The 22,979-nt window shown below is 44.4% G+C and overlaps 1 protein-coding gene across 1 annotated transcript in view; it reads left to right on the forward strand.

The window, feature by feature from the left end:
- Nucleotides 1-4,173: 4,173 nt before the first annotated feature.
- LOC143819360 (broad substrate specificity ATP-binding cassette transporter ABCG2-like) overlaps nucleotides 4,174-22,979 on the forward strand; it is a 31,391-nt gene continuing 12,585 nt past the window's right edge. Inside the window, exons 1-10 of the mRNA XM_077300920.1 lie at nucleotides 4,174-4,454; nucleotides 9,836-10,053; nucleotides 13,586-13,645; nucleotides 14,651-14,765; nucleotides 15,328-15,480; nucleotides 17,211-17,368; nucleotides 17,801-17,952; nucleotides 18,520-18,621; nucleotides 19,479-19,723; nucleotides 21,806-21,888. Of these exons, the coding sequence (XP_077157035.1) occupies nucleotides 9,857-10,053; nucleotides 13,586-13,645; nucleotides 14,651-14,765; nucleotides 15,328-15,480; nucleotides 17,211-17,368; nucleotides 17,801-17,952; nucleotides 18,520-18,621; nucleotides 19,479-19,723; nucleotides 21,806-21,888 (1,265 nt within the window). The 5' untranslated portion in view covers nucleotides 4,174-4,454; nucleotides 9,836-9,856. The remainder of the gene's footprint in view (nucleotides 4,455-9,835; nucleotides 10,054-13,585; nucleotides 13,646-14,650; nucleotides 14,766-15,327; nucleotides 15,481-17,210; nucleotides 17,369-17,800; nucleotides 17,953-18,519; nucleotides 18,622-19,478; nucleotides 19,724-21,805; nucleotides 21,889-22,979) is intronic.

Consider the following 22,979-nt stretch of genomic DNA (forward strand, 5'->3'; position numbering starts at 1 on the left):
TCTGAAAAATCTGGAGCTTTTCAGTTGAGAAAAGAGATGACTCAGAGGGGACATGACAGAGGTTTATAAAATTATGCATGGGTTGGAGAGCAGGAAGATAATTTTTACTTCCTTTCGCAAAGTAGAACGTGAGGGCATCCAAAGAAACCAATGAGCAGTAGAAGCGGGACGGACAAAAGGAAATATTACTTTACACAGAGAGTGATTAAAATGTAGAATTCACTTTCAGGGGATGTAGTGATGGCCCCAGGAATAAACAGCTTTGAGGGGGGATTAGAGAGATCCATGGAGGATAAATCTATCATTGGCTACTAGCCATGGTAACTGAGGGGAACCTCCACATGCAGAGGCCCTAAGCCTCTGTATTCCAGAGCCAGGAGGTGACATCAGGGTAAGGCCTCAGCCTCTATGGCTTTTTCTTGGCCCTCTGGAGCAACTGACTGGCCACTGTGTGAGACAGGATGCTGGACTAGATGGACCATTGGTTTGATCCAGTAAGGCTCTTAAGTGCTTGTGAATCTGGTTCCCTGGGCTCTTGCCCTACTTCATACAAATAACTTCTTCATATGTCCATATTCAATAATTAATCACTCCTTGTAGACAGAATACTGGTTATATGTACTTCAGGACTGCATCAAGGTGACATCAGTGTTTCTCAACGTTGACAATTCCTCCTGAGCAATTCCTTCAAAAAGAATCTAAACAAATATTGCCATCTAGTGGTTAGCACAGAAATTTAGTTTCAAGTTCCAGGCGCAACTGCAGGAAAGATCTTAGTCCCCCCCCCCCATCCTTTCCATCATGTTCTCATGTCCTCCACCTGCGTCCACATAAATGTAGAATATTTAACGTGGGGGCATTCAGAAAGCACTTACCATATTGTATTGGGAAGCTCCTGGCAATTTGGGCATGGAGCTTGGGAGGAGGGGACAGGGATCACCATGGGGCACAATGCCACAGAAACCACTCTGCAAAACATCCATTTTGTCCAGGGGAAATCATCTGGAGATGAGCTGAAATTCCAGGGGATCCCCAGGTCCCACCTGGAGTCTGGCATCCCTAGAGACTGAGAAAGTATCACTGGTCCAAGATTAGCCAGTGAGTTTCATTGGCACGAGTGGAGATTCAACCAAACAGAGAGAAACAGAGCTATCCAATGGCAATACAATAAATATATTCATAAAAGAAAGAAAAGTGTCCCTTTTTGTAGTTTTCCTTATTTCTTTATTCTGTAGGACTTCTGCCAAAACGGAATCCAGGTAATCTCCGTTTTCAATGAGATTCTTTCATCAGTGACAAGTCCTCTGAGTCTTCAGTATATTTATCAATTTTATAAGTATTGAGAATTTAAACCTTATATATAATAATAGTATAATACTGGCCACAGGCTCACATAGGTATGGGGATACCGGTCTGTATTGACACGTTCCCAACTGACCCTCTGTCATTCCATCACAATGCACCCTCCGTTTTGGTATTTATGATATATATATAAATTAGACTGTGGAGAGTATTAGTGTCTCTCATACGTATTCTTCTAAAGCATTCTGCCATAAAACTTACTTCGGGTTGAATGTGAACAATCTTTCTCAACCTTTCGTCATAGGGTTTTTGTGAGGTTTAAACGGAGGGTGGGAAATACTCGTAGCCTGCCCTGAGCTCCTTGGAGAAAGGGTGAGATGAGCATATGTTAGGGTGGCCAGTTTAATTCTAATCCCCCAAAGTTGCACACTTATGAGTCTATTGAAGACTTATGAACTCAGAAGGGAGTAATTTTACATAGCATGTCAATGTGTGGTTGTGCCGGGCAGATATAAAATGGCATTATGGGAATTGAAGTTTTCAGTTGATTTCCCAATATAACAAAACCTCGAGTTTGATTCCCTCCCTCTCCCCTTGTCACAGGGCTTTTCTGCACACCATAAATTGAGCATCATGCTTACCTGGTGAATACATTATTTTCCGGCCGCTCTGCATAACGTCGCCAACCTCCCGCGTGTGAGCAGCAAACTGCTCGCTATATATGCCATTTTAAAGCACAAGTTTGTGAATCCCAAAAAGTGGATTCACCAACTTAAAAAGTGCTATCCTCCAGAGCACGGGTAGTCAAACCTGTGGTCCTCCAGATGTTCATGGACTACAATTCCCATGAGCTCCTGCCAGCAAACGCTGGCAGGGGCTCATGGGAATTGTAGTCCATGAACATCTGGAGGACCACAGGTTTGACTACCTCTGCCCCAGAGGACAAACACCAGGCCACCTGCACAAGAAACGTATGGAGGCGAAGAAGCGCTACCTTTGCCTCCAATGTCCTGCCCTCACACCCAACTCCCTCTCCCTTCTTCTGGGGATGGGAATTTCCCAAACAGATTAACTTTCACGTTACCTATCATGCCGGAGGGAGCTGCAGCTTGATTGTATAAAGTGTCTTACATAAAAGGTCAAATACCTTTATGTAACTAGCTATTAATGGCCACAATCAGTTTTTATTGTATGGCCCTCTGGTTATATGGGTGGCAGTCATGCATTCCTAGCATAAAACTCAACTGCTTTATCATGGTGATGAAGGTTGGCTTTAGCAATATAATCTGAACAGGGACACACGAGATTATAGGCGACAGAAAAGCCCATGCAGTTATTGGGGTAGAACTCAGGATGGCCAAGGTGGCAAACTGCTAGCACCATGGTACTCCTTAGGTTATTTCCAAAACCTTCCCTGCTTTCTCCTGAACATGTCCCCAGTATTAGCGTGCTATGCATATATGCTCTATAATTTCATTTGTCCTGTTAAACCAATGAAAATCCATATATTTTCTGGCCTCTCATCCATCAGCCCAGAGATACTAGTGTCTGTGTACAAGCGAGTAAACTAAGGCCCTTTTTATTGAAACTTCTCTAACCTGTTTGGAATTCCTGTGTTGTCCAGTTAACTGACAATAATTGTAATATTTGGGATTTGTTGTTGTTGTTAGGTGCGAAGTCGTCTCTGACCCATCGTGACGCCATGGACAATGATTCTCCAGGCCTTCCTGTCCTCTACCAATCCTCAGAGTCCATTTAAATTCACACTGACGGCTTCAGTGGGAGTACTCGGATTGTTTTATGGGCTGTTTAAATTGTTATATTAGTAGATTTGTATTGTGACTGTTTTATGGGGTGTTTTAAATTGTTATATGATGTTTTATTGTTAACCGCAGCAAGCAAGCCAACTTGCTGGGAGCAGCAGTATACAAATATAACAAACAAACAAACAATGGCTAAAATATTTAATAAAATGGTATTAAATTCATTTCCCCCTTCTTACAGAGTTTTTAAATAGGGGGCTTTGTTTACAATGGCAATAACATCATGGCCTGTTTTTTTTTTTAAAGTAGCATACAGTTATATGCAAAATAACAGCAAACAAACAAAAAGAACAAAATGATCAGAAGAAAAAACACAAGGGCAGCGGGGGGGGGGGGGGGAGTATCAGCCAAAGGCTTGTACAGATTGACCCTGGTTCTTTCAACCTCAGAAACAAGAGCTAGAATGCCCTCCTTGGCTACTTCCCTTTTCCCTTCTGAAGGGCCTGGGAGTTAGTGGAGGCTATGAATAAAAGGAAACATTCAGGATCCATTTCCTCATTGTGGCTGTCTGATCTGTTTTGAGGAAATTGTCGTGTTACTTTCTGAGGCAGAATGTTACAGTAGGAACTTTTTGTGGCTAAGTGTCCTGATGGATTGCTGAGAGGCATCAATTATTAGTGATTTAAATAGCCTGGTAGTGGAATGACTGATGTCCTCAGTGAGATACCCTTGAAGATACACGGAGAGCCAATGTGCTCTTGTGGTGAAGAGTGGCAATCTCAAATCTGGAGAACTGGGTATGATTCCCCACTCCTCCCCATGGTGGCCCAAGGTCACCAAGAAGGCTACAGTTCTCTTAGAGCTCTCTCAGCCTCACCTACCTCACAGGGTGTCTGTTGTGGGGAGAAGAAGGGAAGGAGATTGTAAGCCACTCCTCTGGGTCGTGAAAAAGCAGCGTAGAAAACCCCCAACTCTTCTTCACTCTAAAAAAACCAGCTCTCTACGGAATAGCTCTCACAGCACTGTCATTTATCAACTATCAAACTGAGGCCAAGAGAAAGCCAGCCTCTGTGCTTGCCCCTCCCTAAAGGAGACCTTTCACCCTCCTTTAATTGCAGCTGGAAAGGGGAGGGTCCTGCAGTCTGCTTTACAAGGTCCTGCCAAAAGACCTGTCTGCTGTCTTCTCTTGGATTAACTCTTCATGCTGCTGAACCTGGCCCTTTGGATGATCCAGCCAGGGGGTGGTGGCCGTGGGAGAACCTGGGTCCTTTTGCAAATTGTCCAAAAGCCAGCAACTGCAGCTTCACCGTTTGGTCCTGCTCCGGCAGATTCCAGCTTTGCCTCCTGCACACTCTTCTATCCTTCTATCCTCTAAGCACACTAAGAAAGGTAAGTCCAAAATGGGCTGCTCAGAATTGGGGGGTTGTTTTGCTTTTGAGGAGTACTTCTGTCTTTCCTGGGTTACTTCCTTGTATGGATGAAGAGTTTAAAAAGATCCAAAGTACTCTAGTTAACAATTTAACTGTATAGTTAGGTTCTATGGATACCAAGGAAGACACTTTGTGGTTGTGAGCTGAACAACCGAACACTTTAACAATATGTTGGGGTAGCATGACTTAAATAAGTGGAATATTTACATTTGTGTCATTGGGATAAGGCTGTGCAGAGATACAGTCTGGTGGTCTGTCTGGCACTGATAAAGACACCGAACATCGGCCATGCTCTGGCTCCCAGTGAAAACAAAAGAAGTTTCCTGAACCCCCGAAAACCCATTGGTTGCAATTTAGGGACTATTGGCTCTTTCCTAATGAAAATGTCACGAGGAAGGCAACTAACGGCAACAGAACTGGAGACATTCCTCCAAAGTAATTTCAAGGCTGATATCTGACTAAAGCAGTGGTTCTCAACCTTCCTAATGCCGTGACCCTTGAATCCAATTCCTCATGTTGTGGTGACTCCCAACCATAAAATTATGCAAGTGTTCTTTCACAGAAATTAAACCAAAACCAACCAATGGCGTGAAGAACCATTGTTCATAATTATTAAAAAAATGTTTTTTTTTCTGGGGTTTCTCAGTTCAGCTCTGCCTCTTGTCCCACCATGCCGATTTCGCTCTTTTCCGCTGTTCCAGACAGGCGAAAGCACTATCTCAATCTACCCCGGTCAAGCTGCTTGCCCTGCCGCAACCCCTGTGAAAGGGTCATTGGACCCCCCAAGGGGTCCTGACCCCCAGGTTGAGAATCACTGGACTAAAGTATGGCTGATAGACTGTGGACAAAAATGCCTTATATTTGGAAAGAAAAAACTCCATTTCCCACATTTGTGATCTTTGGGCATGTAATTCAAATGAAGGAGACTTTGATCTCCGGCACAAGACAGAACAATTTCTAAACTTGCTCTGCTTTCGGGATCTTCTTGCAAACGGCCTCCACACTACTTTCCCCCTCCCCAGCATAAAAGCGAAGAATCACACATAAATGAACAACGAATAACTTCATCTTTATTATCTATAATAATAAATATAATATATAATTATAGGCCATTGAGAAACAGTATGTTTTTCATGGTTTTTCACCTTATGCTTCTGCATAAAAACAGCCTGTTTTTCAATGCATCACTGAGGCCCCCCCATGTCTTTTCCCCCCCGATCATCCCGTTTCTCTTCCTCCCCTTTGCCCTTGCAATCTACATGTTGAGAGCTGCTACCTAAAACTCTTTAGCAAACCTGAATGGTAGATTAAGATCATGTTTACCCAGTGACATTTAAACTGGATTGCCTTTTTGGGATGTTATTCGCTTGCTTTATACTTTGTTTTTCCTCCAAAGTGGCTTGCTTCTTTCTCTTCTCCATTTTATCCTCACAACAACCCTGTGAGTTAGGCTACGATGGGAGAGTAGGACTTCCCTAAGGTCATAGAGCAAGTTCCCATGGCAGAGTGGTGATTTGAGCCTCGGTCTCCTATGTCCTTAACCACTATACTGTATTAGCTCTCACATCGTAAACATTGTAAATAATTGCACTGATCAGATCAGGGGTCTGCAACCTATTTGATTGGACTGCTGAATGAAATGATAGAATAGAATCATAGAGTTGGACGGGGCCAGACAGGCCATCTAGTCCAACCCCCTGCTCAACGCAGGATCAGCCCAGAGCATCCTAAAGCATCCTAAATGATCTAACGGTGAAGGTGTGCTGCAGATGAAATTGAGGCAGGTGGGTTTGAAAGTTGGTATTTATTAAACTGCTTCTACTCTGCCTTTCCCTTGTGGCTCGAGGTGACGTATGGATCCAAATTTGAGAGCATACAAAATGCAATAAAATTCCAATTAAAATTCCCTCCCCCTCGAAAATGTCTGCAGCCAATCCCTCATTAGGAGCCACCCTTCCCACTATTTGTTTTATTTACTGGTTTATAATTTAATGTATAGACTGCCCCTCCCCAATGATGGGTTTGAGGCGGTTTCCAACAATGGTGTACATTGTTGTACACCTGAGCCTTCGGGGAGGGCGGTATATAAATATGAATAAATAAATAATAATAAATAAACAAATTTAAACTCTAAAACTCTAAAAACATGATAAGATATAATTTGTTCTTTAGCTGACAAGTTCAGTCATTCTGATGGTCATGAGACCATCCCCTATAGAGAAAGACTCATGGGGGGCGGGAACATTATACTTCTGGGTCGGCCCATGTTCAACCATAGGCTTGGTAGATGAGCCCCATTTTACAGGCCCTGCAGAAAGTGGATCTGGGCCTGGATGTCCACAGGCAACTTATTTCACCAAGCAGAGGCCAGGGCTGAAAAAGGCCCTGGCTGTGGTTGAAGCCAAGTGCATCTCTCTTGGGCCAGGGCTCACCAACAGGTTGGTAGTTGCTAAACATAATGGTCTTTGAGGAACATATTGGGAATGGTAGTCACTCAAATACACAGAGGCTGACCATGTAAGGCCTTAAAGCAGTGGTTCTCAACCTTCCTTTAATACAGTTCCTCATGTGGTGGTGACCCCCAACCATAAAATTATGCAAGTGTTCTTTCACAGAAATTAAACCGAAACTGACCAATGGCATGAAGATCCATTCTTCGTGATTGTATGTAAATTGTTTCCCCCCTGGGGGTTTCTCAGTTCAGCTCTGCCTCTTATCCCACCAGGCCCCTCTCGCTCTTTTCCGCTGCTCCAGACAGACAAATGCTCTATCTCAATCTACCTCGGCCAAGTTGCTCACCCTTCCACGACCCCTGTGGAAAGCATTGTTCGCCCCCCAAAGGGGTCCTGCCCCCCAGGTTGAGAACCACTCCCTTAAAGCTTGGTACCAATACCTCAAACCTGATCCGGACCTCTATTGGCCAACAATGCAGGGCAATAACTGCAGAGCGTGATCCACACTATGGCTTCCAGTCTTTAGAAGAAGAAGAGTTAGTTCTTATATGCCACTTTTCTTTCCCCCGAAAGAGTCTCAAAGCAGCTGTGAGGTGGGTGAGGCTGAGAGAGCCCTGATATCACTGCTAGGTCAGAACAGCTTTATCAGTATTGTGGCCAGCCCAAAGTCACCCAGCTGGCTGCATGTTGGGTAGCGTGGAATCAAACCCGGCTTGCCAGATTATAAATCCATACTTCTAACCACTACACAAAACTGGTTTTATTGTATTGTTAGTAAATACCTAAGTTATGCTTTTACATTTTGTCTCCTAGACCTCCATAATTTCTTCCCCCTACTGTAGAATACCATTTGGAATACAATAAACTAAAATGGACAAGGGGGAGGGAGGGAGGGAGGGAATGAAACAGACTTCGTTTTGCCTTGACTATCAAAACAAAATGTATCTGTAGCATCTCTGCTCAGAAATAATATGCCAAACTGGCATTCCCTTACTTTTGTCTTGTTTGTTAGAGAAGCGATTAGAGAGAGAAAAATTGATCCTAATGACAGGAGAACATATTTTACAATTTATCTGGCAGAATAGCGCGTTCAGCTATCAAAACCATCACACTCATTTTGGGAACTTTGGACAGGTTGCTGATTTGCTTCTGAATTCAGTTTGTGGTCTCGGTTTTGTACTTCTGTAACTGTTTGTGGCCTGCAATCTACTTAGGGCCAAACTAGACTTTAAAAAGTCTGTAAATCAGCCATGGGGACTTGCAAACAGATAGTTGTGAGTTCCTGGTGGAAGCTCCATTTAAAAGTGTTACCTGGATCATGTTGTGCCAAAGCAAAGCTGGATTTTTTTAAAAAGAGATATTGGGGAGAAGATCTCTAGGGCCATGATCCTGAAGCCTGTTTGTCAGCGTTCCATGAAAAATGCTTTGCTGGCTTCTGTGGGCACAGGATGTGGCTGCCTGGTGTCAAGGGCACGACCTGATTTCCCCCTTCACCTTCCTAGATAAATCAAGGCGCACCTTCTTACCAGCTTCACTTTATCTAATTAACAGATACGATACGGTAGCAATTTCTTTATGGTCATCCAATAAATATTACAAGATCATAGTCTGGAATGCAGTTCTCTTAGCCCAGATTATGAGTTCCTTCCACATCGCTAGTCTATCTGGAGAGGGGAGAAAGATGTAGGAGGGGTCGCAGTTTTGTGTTGAGCATGTTCCACGGGAGGAGAAGAACCATGGGAAGAGGTAACGGTCCACACCCCTATATTATTTTTGAGGCTGGGGAAGGGCAGTGGCTAAATGGAAAAGTGTCCACTTTATGTGCAGATCCCAAGTTTGATCCCCAGCCAGCTTGGTGTCGTGGTTAATCTGGCGAGCCGAGTTTGATTCCACGCTCCTCCACACACAGCCAGCTGGGTGACTTTGGGATAGTCACAGTCCTGTCAGAGCTGTTCTCACAGAGCTCTCTCAGCCCCACCTCCCTCACAGGGTGTCTGTTGTGGGGAGAGGAAGGGAAGGTGATTGTTATCTGCTTTGAGACACCTTTGGCTAGTGAAAAGCAGGGGATAAAAATGAATTCTTCTTTGTCTAAAGGATCAGGGGATAGGTGTGCAGGAGTTTTCTGCCTGCTAGATAAAGATATTTTGAGACTTCTGCCTGCTACAAAGAGTAAACAATAAAGTGTATTTTAAGACACAGCCTACTCATAGCAACCGTATGAAGTTATATCTCATTGAATTTTTAAGACCAAAGATGAGCAGAGATGTTTTGCTATTGCCTTAAAACAGTATAACATATCTACACAACACCCTCTGTTTCCCTTGGTGGTTTCCCATCCACGTACTGACCATGGTCAACCAGGAAGAAGAAGAAGAAGAAGAGTTGGTTCTTATATGCCGCTTTTCCCTACCCGAAGGAGGCTCAAAGCGGCTTACAGTCGCCTTCCCATTCCTCTCCCCACAACAGACACCCTGTGGGGTGGGTGAGGCTGAGAGAGCGCTGATATCACTGCTCGGTCAGAACAGCTTTATCAGTGCCGTGGTGAGCCCAAGGCCATCCAGCTGGCTGCATGTGGGCGAGTGCGGAATCGAACCCAGCATGCCAGATTAGAAGTCCGCACTCCTAACCACTACACCAAACTGGCATAGCTTCCGGCCTCTGACAAGACTAGGTTAGTGTTGACTGTTAGAAATGCCAGGGGTCGTCGCTGCCGGCCTTAATAAATCATGACCTGGTACAAGGCTGGATCACTGTGTTCAACATCTTGATTTGCAGTCATGCTAGCATTCCTTTGAACTTCTCCTGCACCATTTGTTCTGTGCATTGAGAGTTTATGTGAAATTTGGCGTGCTTTTTGCACATGCATCAATGGTTTTGTGATTCCCAGGGGTGAAGAAGAGCCCCAGCGATGGATCAGAAGGCGCAAATCAGCATCCCAATTTCAGAGGCCATTACAAACGGTGTCCCAAGCAGGAAGCAGTCAACTCAAGACCCGGCCAGGGCTACTACGGTGACTTTTCACAACATCTGCTACACGGTGAAGAGCAAAAGTGGCTTTATCTGCTGCCGAAAAACAGTTGCCAAAAACATTTTGACAGATATCAAGTATGTATTTAAACTGGATGCCATCCTCCTTTCCTTGGGGGTTCTTAGCATTTGTAGTGGTGTATTAAATGCTTCTTTACAGATGTCTACAGCAGCCTTGTTAGCAATCCATACTGCAGACTGGGGTGAGTGGGAAAAAATATTAATTTTAAATGCTTTGATACGCCTGGCATGTTCCCAGTTTAAACTACAAGGGGGCTTCTTGTGATTAAGAACAAATATCGCGATTAGAAATGTTGGGTTGAATGACCCAAGCGTTTTAGCTCCCAAGCTGCAAAACTAAATCCACGTGGAATAGGCTTTACGGTAAAGGTTCTGGCCCCTGCCTGGTGGAATGAGTTCCTGGAGAAAATCAGGGCCCTGATGGAAGTAACACAGGGCCTATAAGATGGAGCTCTTCTGCCAGGTTTATGGATGAGGCCAGCACATATGGAAAATCCTGATATCATATGGGCCTCTGCTGCAGGCATGTCATTTTTCTCCAGCAAGTCCTCCCCTTGAGGGAGAGACCCATTAGATCAGGGGTAGTCAACCTGTGGTCCTCCAGATGTCCATGGACTACAATTCCCATGAGCCCCTGCCAGCAAATGCTGGCAGGGGCTTATGGGAATTGCAGTCCATGAACATCTGGAGGACCACAGGTTGACTACCCCTGCATAAGATAATTGGCCCTGTATATAACCAAATGATGACTGTGAGCTGTTTGTTATAATTAATTTAGATGAACTATTTTATGGAGTTTTTAAATTTTATTTATTGTATGTTGTAAAGGTAAAGGTCTCCCCTGTGCAAGCACCGAGTCATGTCTGACCCCTGGGGTGACGCCCTCCAGCGTTTTCATGGCAGACTCAATACGGGGTGGTTTGCCAGTGCCTTCCCCAGTCATTACCGTTTGTAATTGTATGTTATAGTGTATTGCTATTGTTTTATGATGTAACCAATCCCAAGATGGCAGGACCAAGAGGGGCAGGCTAGAAATGTAACTAAATTAAATAAATAAATAGATCTCAAAAACTGGTTGAAGTAAATCTTCTAAATAATCTCTTCATTCACTTCCAGATTGATTGTTATAATTTCTCAGTGTACAATATGACGAATATACTGGTTATGAACTTGTTTCTTTCCACTGCATCAGAAATATTTATGTATGTGTGTATATGTGTTTAATAAGCATCTTGCCTTTTCAGCAATCAGAAATGCTGTGAAAGGGAAATGACACACACACATACACACCCCACCACCACCACCATGTGAACAAGAAAAGCACTCAATACCTGGACACGTTTCTCCCCTTTGGCTTGCATGCTGCTTCTTTGGAGCTGAAGCAGAATGTTTATATTTTTCTTTATGGCTGGGTTCTGTATTATATAACCACCATTTCTAAGAGGCCTATCAATAATTAACTGAACTATACTGCTTTGGGTGCAAAAGGTACAGGGCCAGCCCTTGTAGCTTTAGGGACAACTTATGGTTTGAGAAACGGAAGTGATGAGAAAGCAGTAATTACTGACCAGTGTGTGCAATGAAATGAATGTCTACCTCTGGTGACCCACAGCTGTTACCTTTTGCACCCAAAGCACTACAACTCAGTAAACTGTAGCCTGATCTCCTGCTATATTTTAAGATCAGAAACTAACAAACAATCACTGTGATTAATAGCTGCTGTGCTTTATAATTATTATTATGATTACATTATCTATGATCCTGACGTATTAATTGGACACGACAACAGTTAATGTAAGAAGAGAAGGAATAGTACCAGATTAAGTGTGGAGTTAGAGCCTCTTGTGACGCACGGTGGTAAGGCAGCCAACATGCTGTCTGAAGCTCTGACCATGAGGCTGGGAGTTCGATCCCAGCAGCCGGCTCAAGGTCAACTCAGCCTTCCATCCTTCTGAGGTTGGTAAAATAAGTACCCAGCTTGCTTGGGGGTAAAATGGTAATGACTGGGGAAGGGAATGGCACACCACCCTGTATTGAGTCTGCCAAGAAAACGCTAGAGCGGTGGTCCCCAACCACCGGCCCGTGGCCTGGTGCTGGGCCGTGAAGGCCCTGGCACTGGGCCGCGGCTCCGTCTCCCCGCCCCCCTCCGCAGTAAGAAACTTCCCAGGCTGCAAGCAAATCGGTTTATCAGGAGTTCCTAAGTGAGAAGATCAGTAATGAGAGGCAGCTGGGCCACACAAACTGTTGCCTATTGTTACAGATCTGCCCCTCCAACGTGCGGCTGGAAGGAGGACTGTGGCTTTAAGGGAGCGTTGGGTATATGAGACCCACCTTCAGTTTCTTGCTCTATATCACTCTCTAACCTTGCAAGGCTGGCTCCCATAGTGAATAATGTATTCCATGCGATGGGGCCAGCCACAGCAACCTGTTATGGTTCTGCGTTTCCCAGGGAGCCCACAAGTTTGCAGGAAAACAGTTCTTAGTAAAATAGCAAATATATTTAAATAACTAAATAAATATTTCATTTCTATACTGCCTTTTCTTTATGGGCTCAGGGTGGTTGACAACAATGTTTAAAACAATCATAATAAAACATATTTGCACTAATAAAATAATAAAAACTCTCTTCTTCAAAAAATTGTCCCTAAGAGAGTTGCGCAGAGCTTGGAGGGCTTGTCTAACTGCAGGTAGCTTTTTGGCAGGGCGGCCCAGATGTTATTCTTCTGGTCTCAACCATACGCCAGGTGGAACAGCTCTGATTTACAGGCCCTCCGGAATTGTTTGAGATCTCAGTGGGATTTCCTCTGTCTCAAAGTAACTTAGCCAGCGAGGTTCCATATGTGCAGCTGTCACAGAAAGCAAACTGCTAGACCAAAGTTTCCATTTGTGAGCCACCTTGCCTTGGTGGCCTTTATGAGGGCAGAAATGTGCTGTATAATTTTTTAAAAAGTAAATATATACCAACTTTGGCTAACTAGTGGTCTGATTCAGCAAAAGGCAGCTTCATGCAGTTGGTTGACCTTCAGATTGGTAGATCTGATTGTGCCTTTGCAATATCTACTTGCAGCCTTTGTCTTGCAAGTTATTGCCAGTAGTTTCAAGTACAACAAGGCATTTTATTTTGCAACAGCTGATGCTGAGTGACAGATGACTTGTCCTGCGCCTAGACCGTCACAATTCCTTATAAATTATGGTATAGTTAATGGGGAAAAAGGGGAAGGACCGATCTGTTGTTGTTGCACACTTGTGTTAGCAAACAGGTAATTTAATGGAATGAGCCTCTTGTGGCGCAGAGTGGTAAGGCAGCCACCTGAAAGCTTTGCCCATGAGGTTGGGAGTTCAATCCCAGCAGCCGGCTCAAGGTCGACTCAGCCTTCCATCCTTCCGAGGTTGGTAAAATGAGTACCCAGCTTGCTGGGGGGTAAACGGTAATGACTGGGGAAGGCACTGGCAAAGCACCCCGTATTGAGTCTGCCATGAAAACGCTAGAGGGCGTCACCCCAAGGGTGCTTGCACAGGGGATATCTTTACCTTTACCTAATTTAATGGAAGTAATGAATGAGAAATATGCTGGGCTTTGCTTTTACAGTGGGATAATGAGGCCAGGACTGAATGCAATTCTTGGGCCGACCGGCAGTGGGAAATCTTCGTAAGTATTGCATCTTCTTATTCTAGCCATTTTACTCCCTACTTGTTATGTAGCCACTTAGTCCTTCCGACTAAGCCCTGTAGTACATATCAGGGACCTTATTGTATGATCTGCATCAGCCGCTCTGAACCTTTTTTTGACCATGGCCCTTTTAGAAGTTCTTCTCGGGATTGGGCCACTTGCCCAATGAGCTAGGCTTGTGACATCTGGATCCCCCGGGGCCTACCATCACCCAGCTTTATATCAGTCTGACGCTGCCAGGGATGGAGAAGTTGAGGACACATGGGTCTAGTTAGGGATTGTGATGGCTGCCATCTTGCTATTTTTAAATTGGGATAACAGGTTTTTGTATTGCATTGTTTTTATATTGTATGGTTTTGTATTGTATTTATCGGCAGGAGAGTATCTTGTCGTCTTAGGTTTTTTGTTTTGTTGTGAAGCTCCACGAGCCGGCTGGTCCGGAAGTTGGCGGTATACAAATTTAATAATAAATAAATAAATCAGGTCAAAGCTAAGAATGGATTAGCAATATTTGACGTCCTTTGTCTTATATATACACAAGACAGTTTTCTAGAAACATTTGACCTAGAAAAGCATTACATTATTTCTTTTTTCTTCCCTTTAATGGATGTTGAACTGTCAAGCAATTAATGATGTCATTTGTGACGAAAGGGGGTTTGGTTCGGTTCAGTTCATCAGTTCAGTTACCGGGACCCCCCATAAACTTTTTGGGCTCTCCTTTTCACATTTTTCAGTCTGTGGCCCCCTTCAAATATATCACGCCCCCCCATATGGCCCCCATTGAGAATAGTTGATCTACATGATATTGTAGCTGCATCCCACACTGGATGAATACTACAGCTCTGTGCAATTGCTGTTTTTTATGAACACTGTGCACGTGTATCTTTCTGCAGTTATAAACGTTATAAAGCAATAACAAAATTATAAATGTTATGTGCAGTAACAAAACAATGCCATGTGATGCTTCTCTAATTATTCTTCTAGGCTACTGGATATTTTAGCTGCGAGGAAAGATCCTCATGGGTTGAGTGGAGATGTTCTGATCAATGGAGCTCCTCAGCCTGCCAATTTTAAATGCATCTCTGGGTATGTGGTACAGGTAAGTCACTTCCAATGCAATCCTGAGTAGAGTGTCACCCTCCTAAGACCACCAAAGTCACTTTTATTGTCCCTACATTTCTTATTTTACCATATACAGAAACTAGTAATATATTGATGGGCTTGGTGTAGTGGCTAGGAGTGTGGACTTCTAATCTGGCGAGCAGGGTTTGATTCCCTGCTCTTCCACATACAGACACCTGGGTGACCTTGGGCTCACCCCAGCACTGATAAAGCTGTTCTGACCGAGGAGCAATATCAGGTCTCTCTCAGCCTCACCTCCCTCACAGGGTGTCTGTTGTGCGGAGAGGAAAGGGAAATTAATTGGAAGCCGCTTTGAGACTCCTTCGGGGAGAGAAAAGTGTCATATAAGAACCAACTCTTCTTCTATCCAAATGTTGCTTATTTTGTTAGTGTTTATAGTGGTTTGCTCCAAACGTTTTCCGACATCAGCCATGCTTGCATGGAGCTCTGTGTATGCTCTGGAGTCCCTGTGTGTGCATGGGAGTTGCTGGTTTGATCCTGGTGCCCGGAAGTAACCCATTTTTTTTTCTTTTGGTCAGGATGATGTGGTAATGGGAACGTTGACTGTGAGAGAGAATTTTCAATTTTCAGCAGCTCTCCGACTTCCCAAGACTGTGCGGGCACAAGAAAAGGAGGCGAGGATTAACCAGATCCTTGGAGAACTGGGTTTGACAAAAGTGGCAGATTCAAAGGTACCGTCTTATTATCAAGTACAATCTTAATAGTTTTAGAGAGAGTAAGCACCATGTTTTAACTACACTACCTTTTCCCAGGCTATGGATTACTCAGAATAAGAGACGCCCCCCACCCTTGGTCTAGAGGAGGGCTTCCCAATCATAGCTTAATGGACTCAGCCACAAGCTATTCTTAGCTTAGCCATGAAAGCAGAGAACTGGCCACTTCCATTGACCCGGGGCTGGTGTTCTCTTGTGGTTACCGCACCAGGGAAAGGGGGCGGAGCTTAGATGGCTACTCCAGTCTCAAGCCGCCTCCTTTCTTTCCCCTCATTAGTCCTCTTCAGGCATGGCATGGAGGTGTGGCTGGCTGACATCACTTCTGGCCTGGTTCCGAGGCACCTTGAAGCCTGAAAAATATTTCAGGGACTCTTTCATGGTCAAAAGATTGAAAAAGGCTGGTCTAGTGATTCATTCCTCTTTAGATCCGGTTCAAGGTTTTGGTTTTAAACTTTAAGGCCTTATGTGGGTTGGGACCCACAAACCTGAGGGACCGCCTATTGCCTTATGCTCTGCGGATGAAAATTTATTGGTTGTTCCTGGCCCCAGGGAAGCACGCCTAGCCTCAACCAGGGCCATGGCCAGGGCCTTTTCAGTCCTGGCCCCTACCTGGTGGAATGAGCTCCCAGGTGACCTATGGGCCCTGGAACTTTCAGCCTTCTGCAAGTCCTGTAAAACAGAGCTCTTCCGCCAGGTTTACAGTTGAGGCTGGGGCTGGCGAGGTAGATCAAGGCTCCCCCCCTCCGGGTATGAGTAGTATATTGCTTTAACTTCCTTCTCTACCCCTCTAATAGTGGCGGTTCAGGAGTGGGTTTTCCGCCATGTTGGGTTTTTATGCCTTTTAATGGGGGGTTTAATTGGGATTTCATAAGACTCTGTAACCTGCCATGAGCCGGTCTCCGAAGTGGCAGGGAATAAATCGAAATAATAATAATAATAATAATAATAATAATAATAATAATAATAGTTACTTCCAAGTTACATTCATGGATGAATAGCCAGAACATCTTCAGTTTAGAACAGACTTTCTCAACTAGGGTTTTGAGAAACCCTGGGGTTTCTTGACAGCCCTAAAAAGGTTTCCTGAATGGGTGGGAGTTAATTAATTTTAAAATATTTTAAAAAGGTTTAAAAACATTTATCAGGCAATATGACCATCTATGGTCATGTTGCCACCCCATGGGCAGTGATGGGCCTGGAGGGGGTGGGAAGGGGAAGGGCCCTGGGTGGGCATGGCCACAGCTCTGCTTCCCAACCATATTCTGCATGATTGCATCTCTTCAGAGGTTTCTCGAAGCCTGAAGAACATTTCCAGGAGGGGGGGGGGGTTTCAATGGTTAAAAAGTTGAGAAGAGCTGTGTTCATAATGCATCAGGCAGTTGATGCCTAGAGTTTCTGGAACAGTGAGATAAAAAACAAAGACTCTGAGAAAAGGGCAGAAACCTTGATACACATTGAAACATCAGGCATAATGACCAAAATATACCTGTGCTCAAAGGAATCAAACAAAATTTCTGTGGATGGGACAATTGCTGGATAGGTGGGCATGTGCACTGATTTAACAATAATAATAATAGTGGTATTAGTAGTAAAATAAAGTCAGTTTCTCTTCCACTGCTGCGCATAAGAATGTATCGGTTTCCAAAATGGGCTCAGAAAATGTTATGTGTATTTTTGTTTTGCATCAGGTTGGAACCCAGTTCATCCGTGGCATATCAGGGGGAGAGAGGAAAAGGACCAATATTGGAATGGAACTCATTACTGACCCGGCAGTCTTGTTCTTGGACGAACCAACCACTGGGTTGGATGCCAGCACCGCCAATGCTGTTCTGCTGCTCCTGAAGAGGTACGACTAGGCAGTGACTGGATATATGCGTAATGAAGCAGCACCATTTGGAGATGGTTTAGTGTAGCGGATAGTGCAGAGGTTGGATTAGGGAGACTTGGGTTGAATGGTTCTACTCGACCATAGAATCATAAAGTTGGAAGGGGCCATCTAGCTCAACCCCCTGTTCAATGCAGGATCATTGATCTACTCTGACTGTGAAATCCCCCCCCCCCCCACACACCGATACCTAGCTGGTACCATTCTATCCGTAGTTTATACCCATTACCGCAGGTCTTATCCTCTGCTGCCAACAGGAACTTCTCCTTGCAAGTGACAACCTTCCCAATACTTAAAGACATTACACCCTTCCTTTATGTATTGTAGTGTATTATAACTGCATCCTTTGATATCGTTAAATCCACCGACTAGAGTGATATCTGTTCTGTGCAGGATGTCCAGGCAGGGGAAAACCATCATCTTCTCTATCCACCAACCTCGCTATTCCATCTTCAGACTGTTTGATAACTTGACCTTGCTGGCTGCAGGAAGGATGCTGTATCACGGACCTGCCCAAAATGCTATAGAATACTTCAGATCCATTGGTAAGCTGTCAGAAGCCTCCTTAGCCAATGCCGTGGCTACCAAGGAAGATGTCTGCCAATCAATGTGCCAATATGGTGCCATTTATTTGCCTCTGTAGCCATTAGCCCACTCCTGTGTGCCATGTATGCCTGTTGACCTTGGGCCTTGACATCCCCCCACTTTGTGCAATGTTTCATTACTGGATGAAGTTTAGTGTTTGTATTTGGAATCTTGATTTTTCTGCTGAGAAGTAAGGCAGGGGATGCCCAGTTGCCCTGGATGTCAGGAACGCATGGCCCACAGGGGGATCCAAAACATCAGGTCCCATGCCATGTTTGACCTGCAGACAAGACACTCAACGGCTCATACCAACAATGTCAGGACAGCATTATGCCAATTTTGCAATCAAGGCGATGCTGTTAAATGTGAGAGAATTCACACACTTCTGCTGCAAGGAAAATGTGGTTAATTGAAGGTGGTTTTTTTTAATAAGTAGATTGTTTTTAGAGGTATTATTCTGACTGCTTGTCAATACTATTCTTCTCTACACTTTAATGATCTGGAAGAGATTTTTTTCTTCTTTGTAGGTTATGAGTGTGAACCATACAACAACCCTGCTGATTTCTTTCTGGATGTCATTAATGGAGACTCAACAGCTGTGGCTTTGAACAAGACTGAAATAGAGATAGGTATGCATGGCAAGTCTTTCATTTTGAGGCTTCCTTCAAAGAGCTCAGGGACATGTGCGTGGCTCTTTATCTATTTTCTTCTCCACAACAACCCTGTGAAGTAGGCCCTGTGAGGTAGCTCTGTGGTTGAATGGGGACTTGGATCTAGGTTGCTCTAACTGTTCCTGCACCGTTCTTCCCTTCCCTTTTTAGAGTTATGGATGGGTGCGTTTCACATCGGTCATCTCTGTTATAGAGAAATCGCTCTGGATGATATTAGCTTAACAGAAAACATTCCAATGTGGTATAGTGGCTAGAATTGTGGAATAAGATCCGTGAGACCCACGTTCAAATCTCCACACCATAACAAATGGCCTTTGACTGATCACACACAGCCTAGCCCAGCCTTTCTCACCTTTTTTACTGTTAAAACCCCCGAAAACATTCTTCAGGCTTCAAGAAACTCCAGAAGTGTCGGGGCCATGCAGAATATGGTTGGGAAACATAACTGTGTACACACTGATCCAGGCCCCCCTTCCCTCCCCCTCCAGGCCCATCATTAGCCATTTTGGAAGGGAGGGGGAAGTCAACATGGTCACATTTCCCAATAAATATTTTAATGACTGTATTGTTGAAAAGAATTTCTGAATTTCACTGACTGAATGCGTGTCTTTTGATTTGGAGCACTGTGGAGCCAAAGGGCTGAAATGCATTTGGCACATCCCTCAAAAATTAATCAGATTCTGGGGATGGGTGCAATGAACTTCCATAGCAGAGAGGGGATTCAAAGGTAGTGCCCAAGATCCAAGCCTGACACGCCCAACACGCCCAACTGGGTTTCTAAGAGTAACCGATTTTCTCCTGTCTTTGCTTTCAAGATAGCATTGAAGAACAGATCAGCCGTGACAGGACACTGGCAGAGAGACTAGCAGAGGAGTATTCCACGTCTGCTTATTACCAAGAAACCAAAGCAGAATTAGAGACGCTGTCATCGGGGAGCCAACGTAAAACGACCACTTTCAGAGAAATTACGTATTCCACGTCCTTCTTTCACCAGTTCAAATGGGTCTCCAAGCGCACCCTCAAAAACCTGATAGGCAACCCACAGGCCTCCATAGCACAGGTAACCCTAACATGAAACATGCCTGATTCTGGGCTGGTTCATGGCAATGTTGCCTATTATGTGGAGCTGGATCCAGGATAGCCTGAATTTGTCAGATCTTGGAAGCTAAGATCAGTATTTGGATGGGAGACTGCCAAGGGATGTCAAGGTCACAACACAGGCCAGCAATCGCCTATGAATGTTGTTGCCTTGAAAACCCCACCAGGGGTTGCCATAAGCTGTGACTTGGTGGTCAAAAAGACCTAAATTTGGCCCATAACTTTATCTCCCAGCTCATTCAATGTCTCCACCTGTCTCTAAGTCTTGCAACTTACCTGAGAAAGAGCCATGATGCCTTTGGTCACTCTGCCTCCACAGCTAAAGGTCCACTGGCTTAACGTTTCCATTCATATTGCTTTCTTCTTTCCCCAGCTGTTTTCTCCTTCTCCCTGACAGAGGGCAGCTGGGAAGAAAAAAGATGTGTAGAGAAGAATGTAAGAGCAAGTGGTCAAGCAAGGAAAAAGGGTTAAGATGGCCTTTGCCACTTTTACATGTTCGGCAGTCTTACACCTCTCATTATGCCCCAAGGACTGAGGCCCATCCGTTTTGATCCAGTATTTATGTTGATGCTATTATTTACTAATATCCTCTTATTATGAATGAAATAATAAAGAGAGAAAGAAGGAAAACCCTATTGAAGCTGCCATCTTGTTAAATCTTTTGAATGTATCGTTCGATATAGCTGCCATTTTGTTAAACCTTTTTTTTCTGTAAGAAAATCTCTCTAGAAGTGCTGGCGTTTAAACACTTTGATTCTCTGTGTATGTTGATATTATGGAGATCCATAATAATTGCTTTGTAAAAGCTTGACCTTGTGACAAGAATTATGGCCCTTCAGAACTTTATAATCTTCTAGGGTTAAGGGCCCTGACTTAATTTCTTTCCCTCAATCGTTTTGATCTCCCTGGTGTCATTAGGAACAGATTTGAAATTGCGGACTCCAGTTCATTTCTCCATCTGTGCTAATCTTCTCAAATTGGTCTTGATATGATCCTTGTTTCCCACTGCAATTGGCTTAGCCGCTGGATTATCCCTGACATTTGGTCCTTTCGGCAGGTTCTTAGCAGTGTGGTACCATGTGTGAAGTGCTCTTTCATGTTAAGGTTCAAGGCTTTCTCCTCCTTTGAACAGCCCCACCCCCCAAAATAAAGGACCTGGCTGTCTGACACCAACATCTTGGCTGCAATTTTAAACATTTCTTACCTCATTCTTCACATGCCTTCTAAACTGCTCTTGACTATATAGGAAACCGGTTGTTCTTCTGGCTGCTTTGTGTGTACACTTACGCACCACCTTTCTGCCTTTGAACTATTCAGAACAAACACCCCACCACAGAGCTTCCAGGTCATATGAAGGCTGTAGGGAATCTTTGGGAATCTTGACAAAACCTCACGGGGAGGCCAGTTACAAAATGGCTGTTATGTGAGGTGGGACCAATCACAAAATGGCTTCCATGAGAGGTCAATTACAAAATGTCAGGCGATTTCAAGCCAAGCAAATCTTGCTATGGTTTCACAGCTATTTCAGAATGGGCAGTCCCTGCAAATCCAAGGGTAAAGTTTCCTGGAGGTTAATAGTCCACTGAGATGATTGTCTCATTTGGAATTGGTATTTTAGGGAAAAAGCAAGTGGGCAATGTAGCGGAAGGCCAGTGTGGGTGCTGGTGGTAGTTGGGAGATTGTCCCAGGCATGTCATTCTTCTGTAATGATAACTGGGGATTTTTTTAAAAACTAGAGTTGCCAGCCTCCAGGTGGAAGCTGGAGATCTCCAGGTATTACAGCTGATCTCTGGGCTACAGAGATTGGGCACCCTGGGAGAAATGACTGCTTTGGAGGGTGGACTCCATGACATTTTGCCTCTCTGAAGTCCTGCCTCTCCCCAAATCTTGCCCTTCCTTGGTTTTTCCATCAAATCTTCAGGAATTTCCCAACCCAGTGCTGGCAATCCTACCAATCCCCACTGAGATAGTTATTTGTCCATAGCTGATAATTGATTGCTTTTGAACTGTTTTGCCATAGTACATTGGCTCATTTGTTTTTCAGCTGTGTGTTACAGTTTTCCTGGGATTGGTCGTAGGCGCCATATTCTATCATGTGAAAAATGATGCTAGCGGCATGCAGAACAGGTCAGTCAGTTGGCTGCAGCAGCAGTGGGCCAGATATTTGTCCTGTCTCCTCTTAACCTTCAGGGTCCCATGTTGGCTTAACAAGCAGGTCTTTCCCAAGGCCTAGTATTTTTTTTTAAGTTGGCAGTCCTCCATGGAAGACAATTAATGGTTTCTCTACCAGCAATGTAGCTATAGATACAGACACATATGTATATACACACAAACACACAAAACATGCATGGGGTTGTGTGTTAAAAACTCTTTCCCACCCTAGATTGATTAGTTAGTGGATAAATCAGTTTTGGGCACCACAGTTGAAAAGGGGTGTAGACAAACCAGAGTGTGTCCAGAGGAGGGCAACAAAGATGATGAGGAGTTTGGAGAGCAAGACGTATGAGGAAAGGTTGGGGAAGTTTGGTCCATTTAGTCTGGAGAGGAGATGACTGAGAGGGGATCTGATAACCATCTTCAGGTATTTAAAAGGCTACCATGTAGAGGGTGGAGCAGAGTTGTTCTCTCTTGCCCCAGAGGGGTGGACCAGAACCAATGGAATGAAATTAATTCAAAATAAATTCTGTCTAAACATCCAGAAGAAGCTTCCTCGGGAGATGATAGGTTCTCCATCTACGGACATTTTTAAACAGAGGCTGGATAGCCATCTGACGGAGAGGCTGATTCTGTGAAGACTTAAGGGATGTGGCAGGCTACAGTGGATGAGCGATACAGTTTTGATTGTCCTGCATTGTGCAGGGGGTTGGACTAGATGACCCAGGAGGTCCCTTCCAACTCTATTCTATGAAATCACTATATCAAGCTTCCAACCCACCTTTCACATGAAGATTAGTTTTAAGAATATTTGGGTGACTCCTAGGGATCTGCGATGCACAGGAGGCCACTTGAAGCCTCAGGCTTGCAAGCTGGTCTCCGATTTCATGCCTTCTTGAGCTTGACCAAAGCTCTCATGTGCCAGACCTGCAGTGCAGTGGCAGGACAGGGAAGAAGGGATGGGACGTGTGCTGATGGGAGAGCAGAGTGGCCAAGGAAGAGCAGAGGAGGGAAATGTGGGATTGTCCCCCGGTTAAAGAAGCGGGGGCTTAAAGAGGGCAATG

Source organism: Paroedura picta, chromosome 10, assembly GCF_049243985.1.
Source record: "Paroedura picta isolate Pp20150507F chromosome 10, Ppicta_v3.0, whole genome shotgun sequence".
Lineage (NCBI taxonomy): Eukaryota > Metazoa > Chordata > Lepidosauria > Squamata > Gekkonidae > Paroedura > Paroedura picta.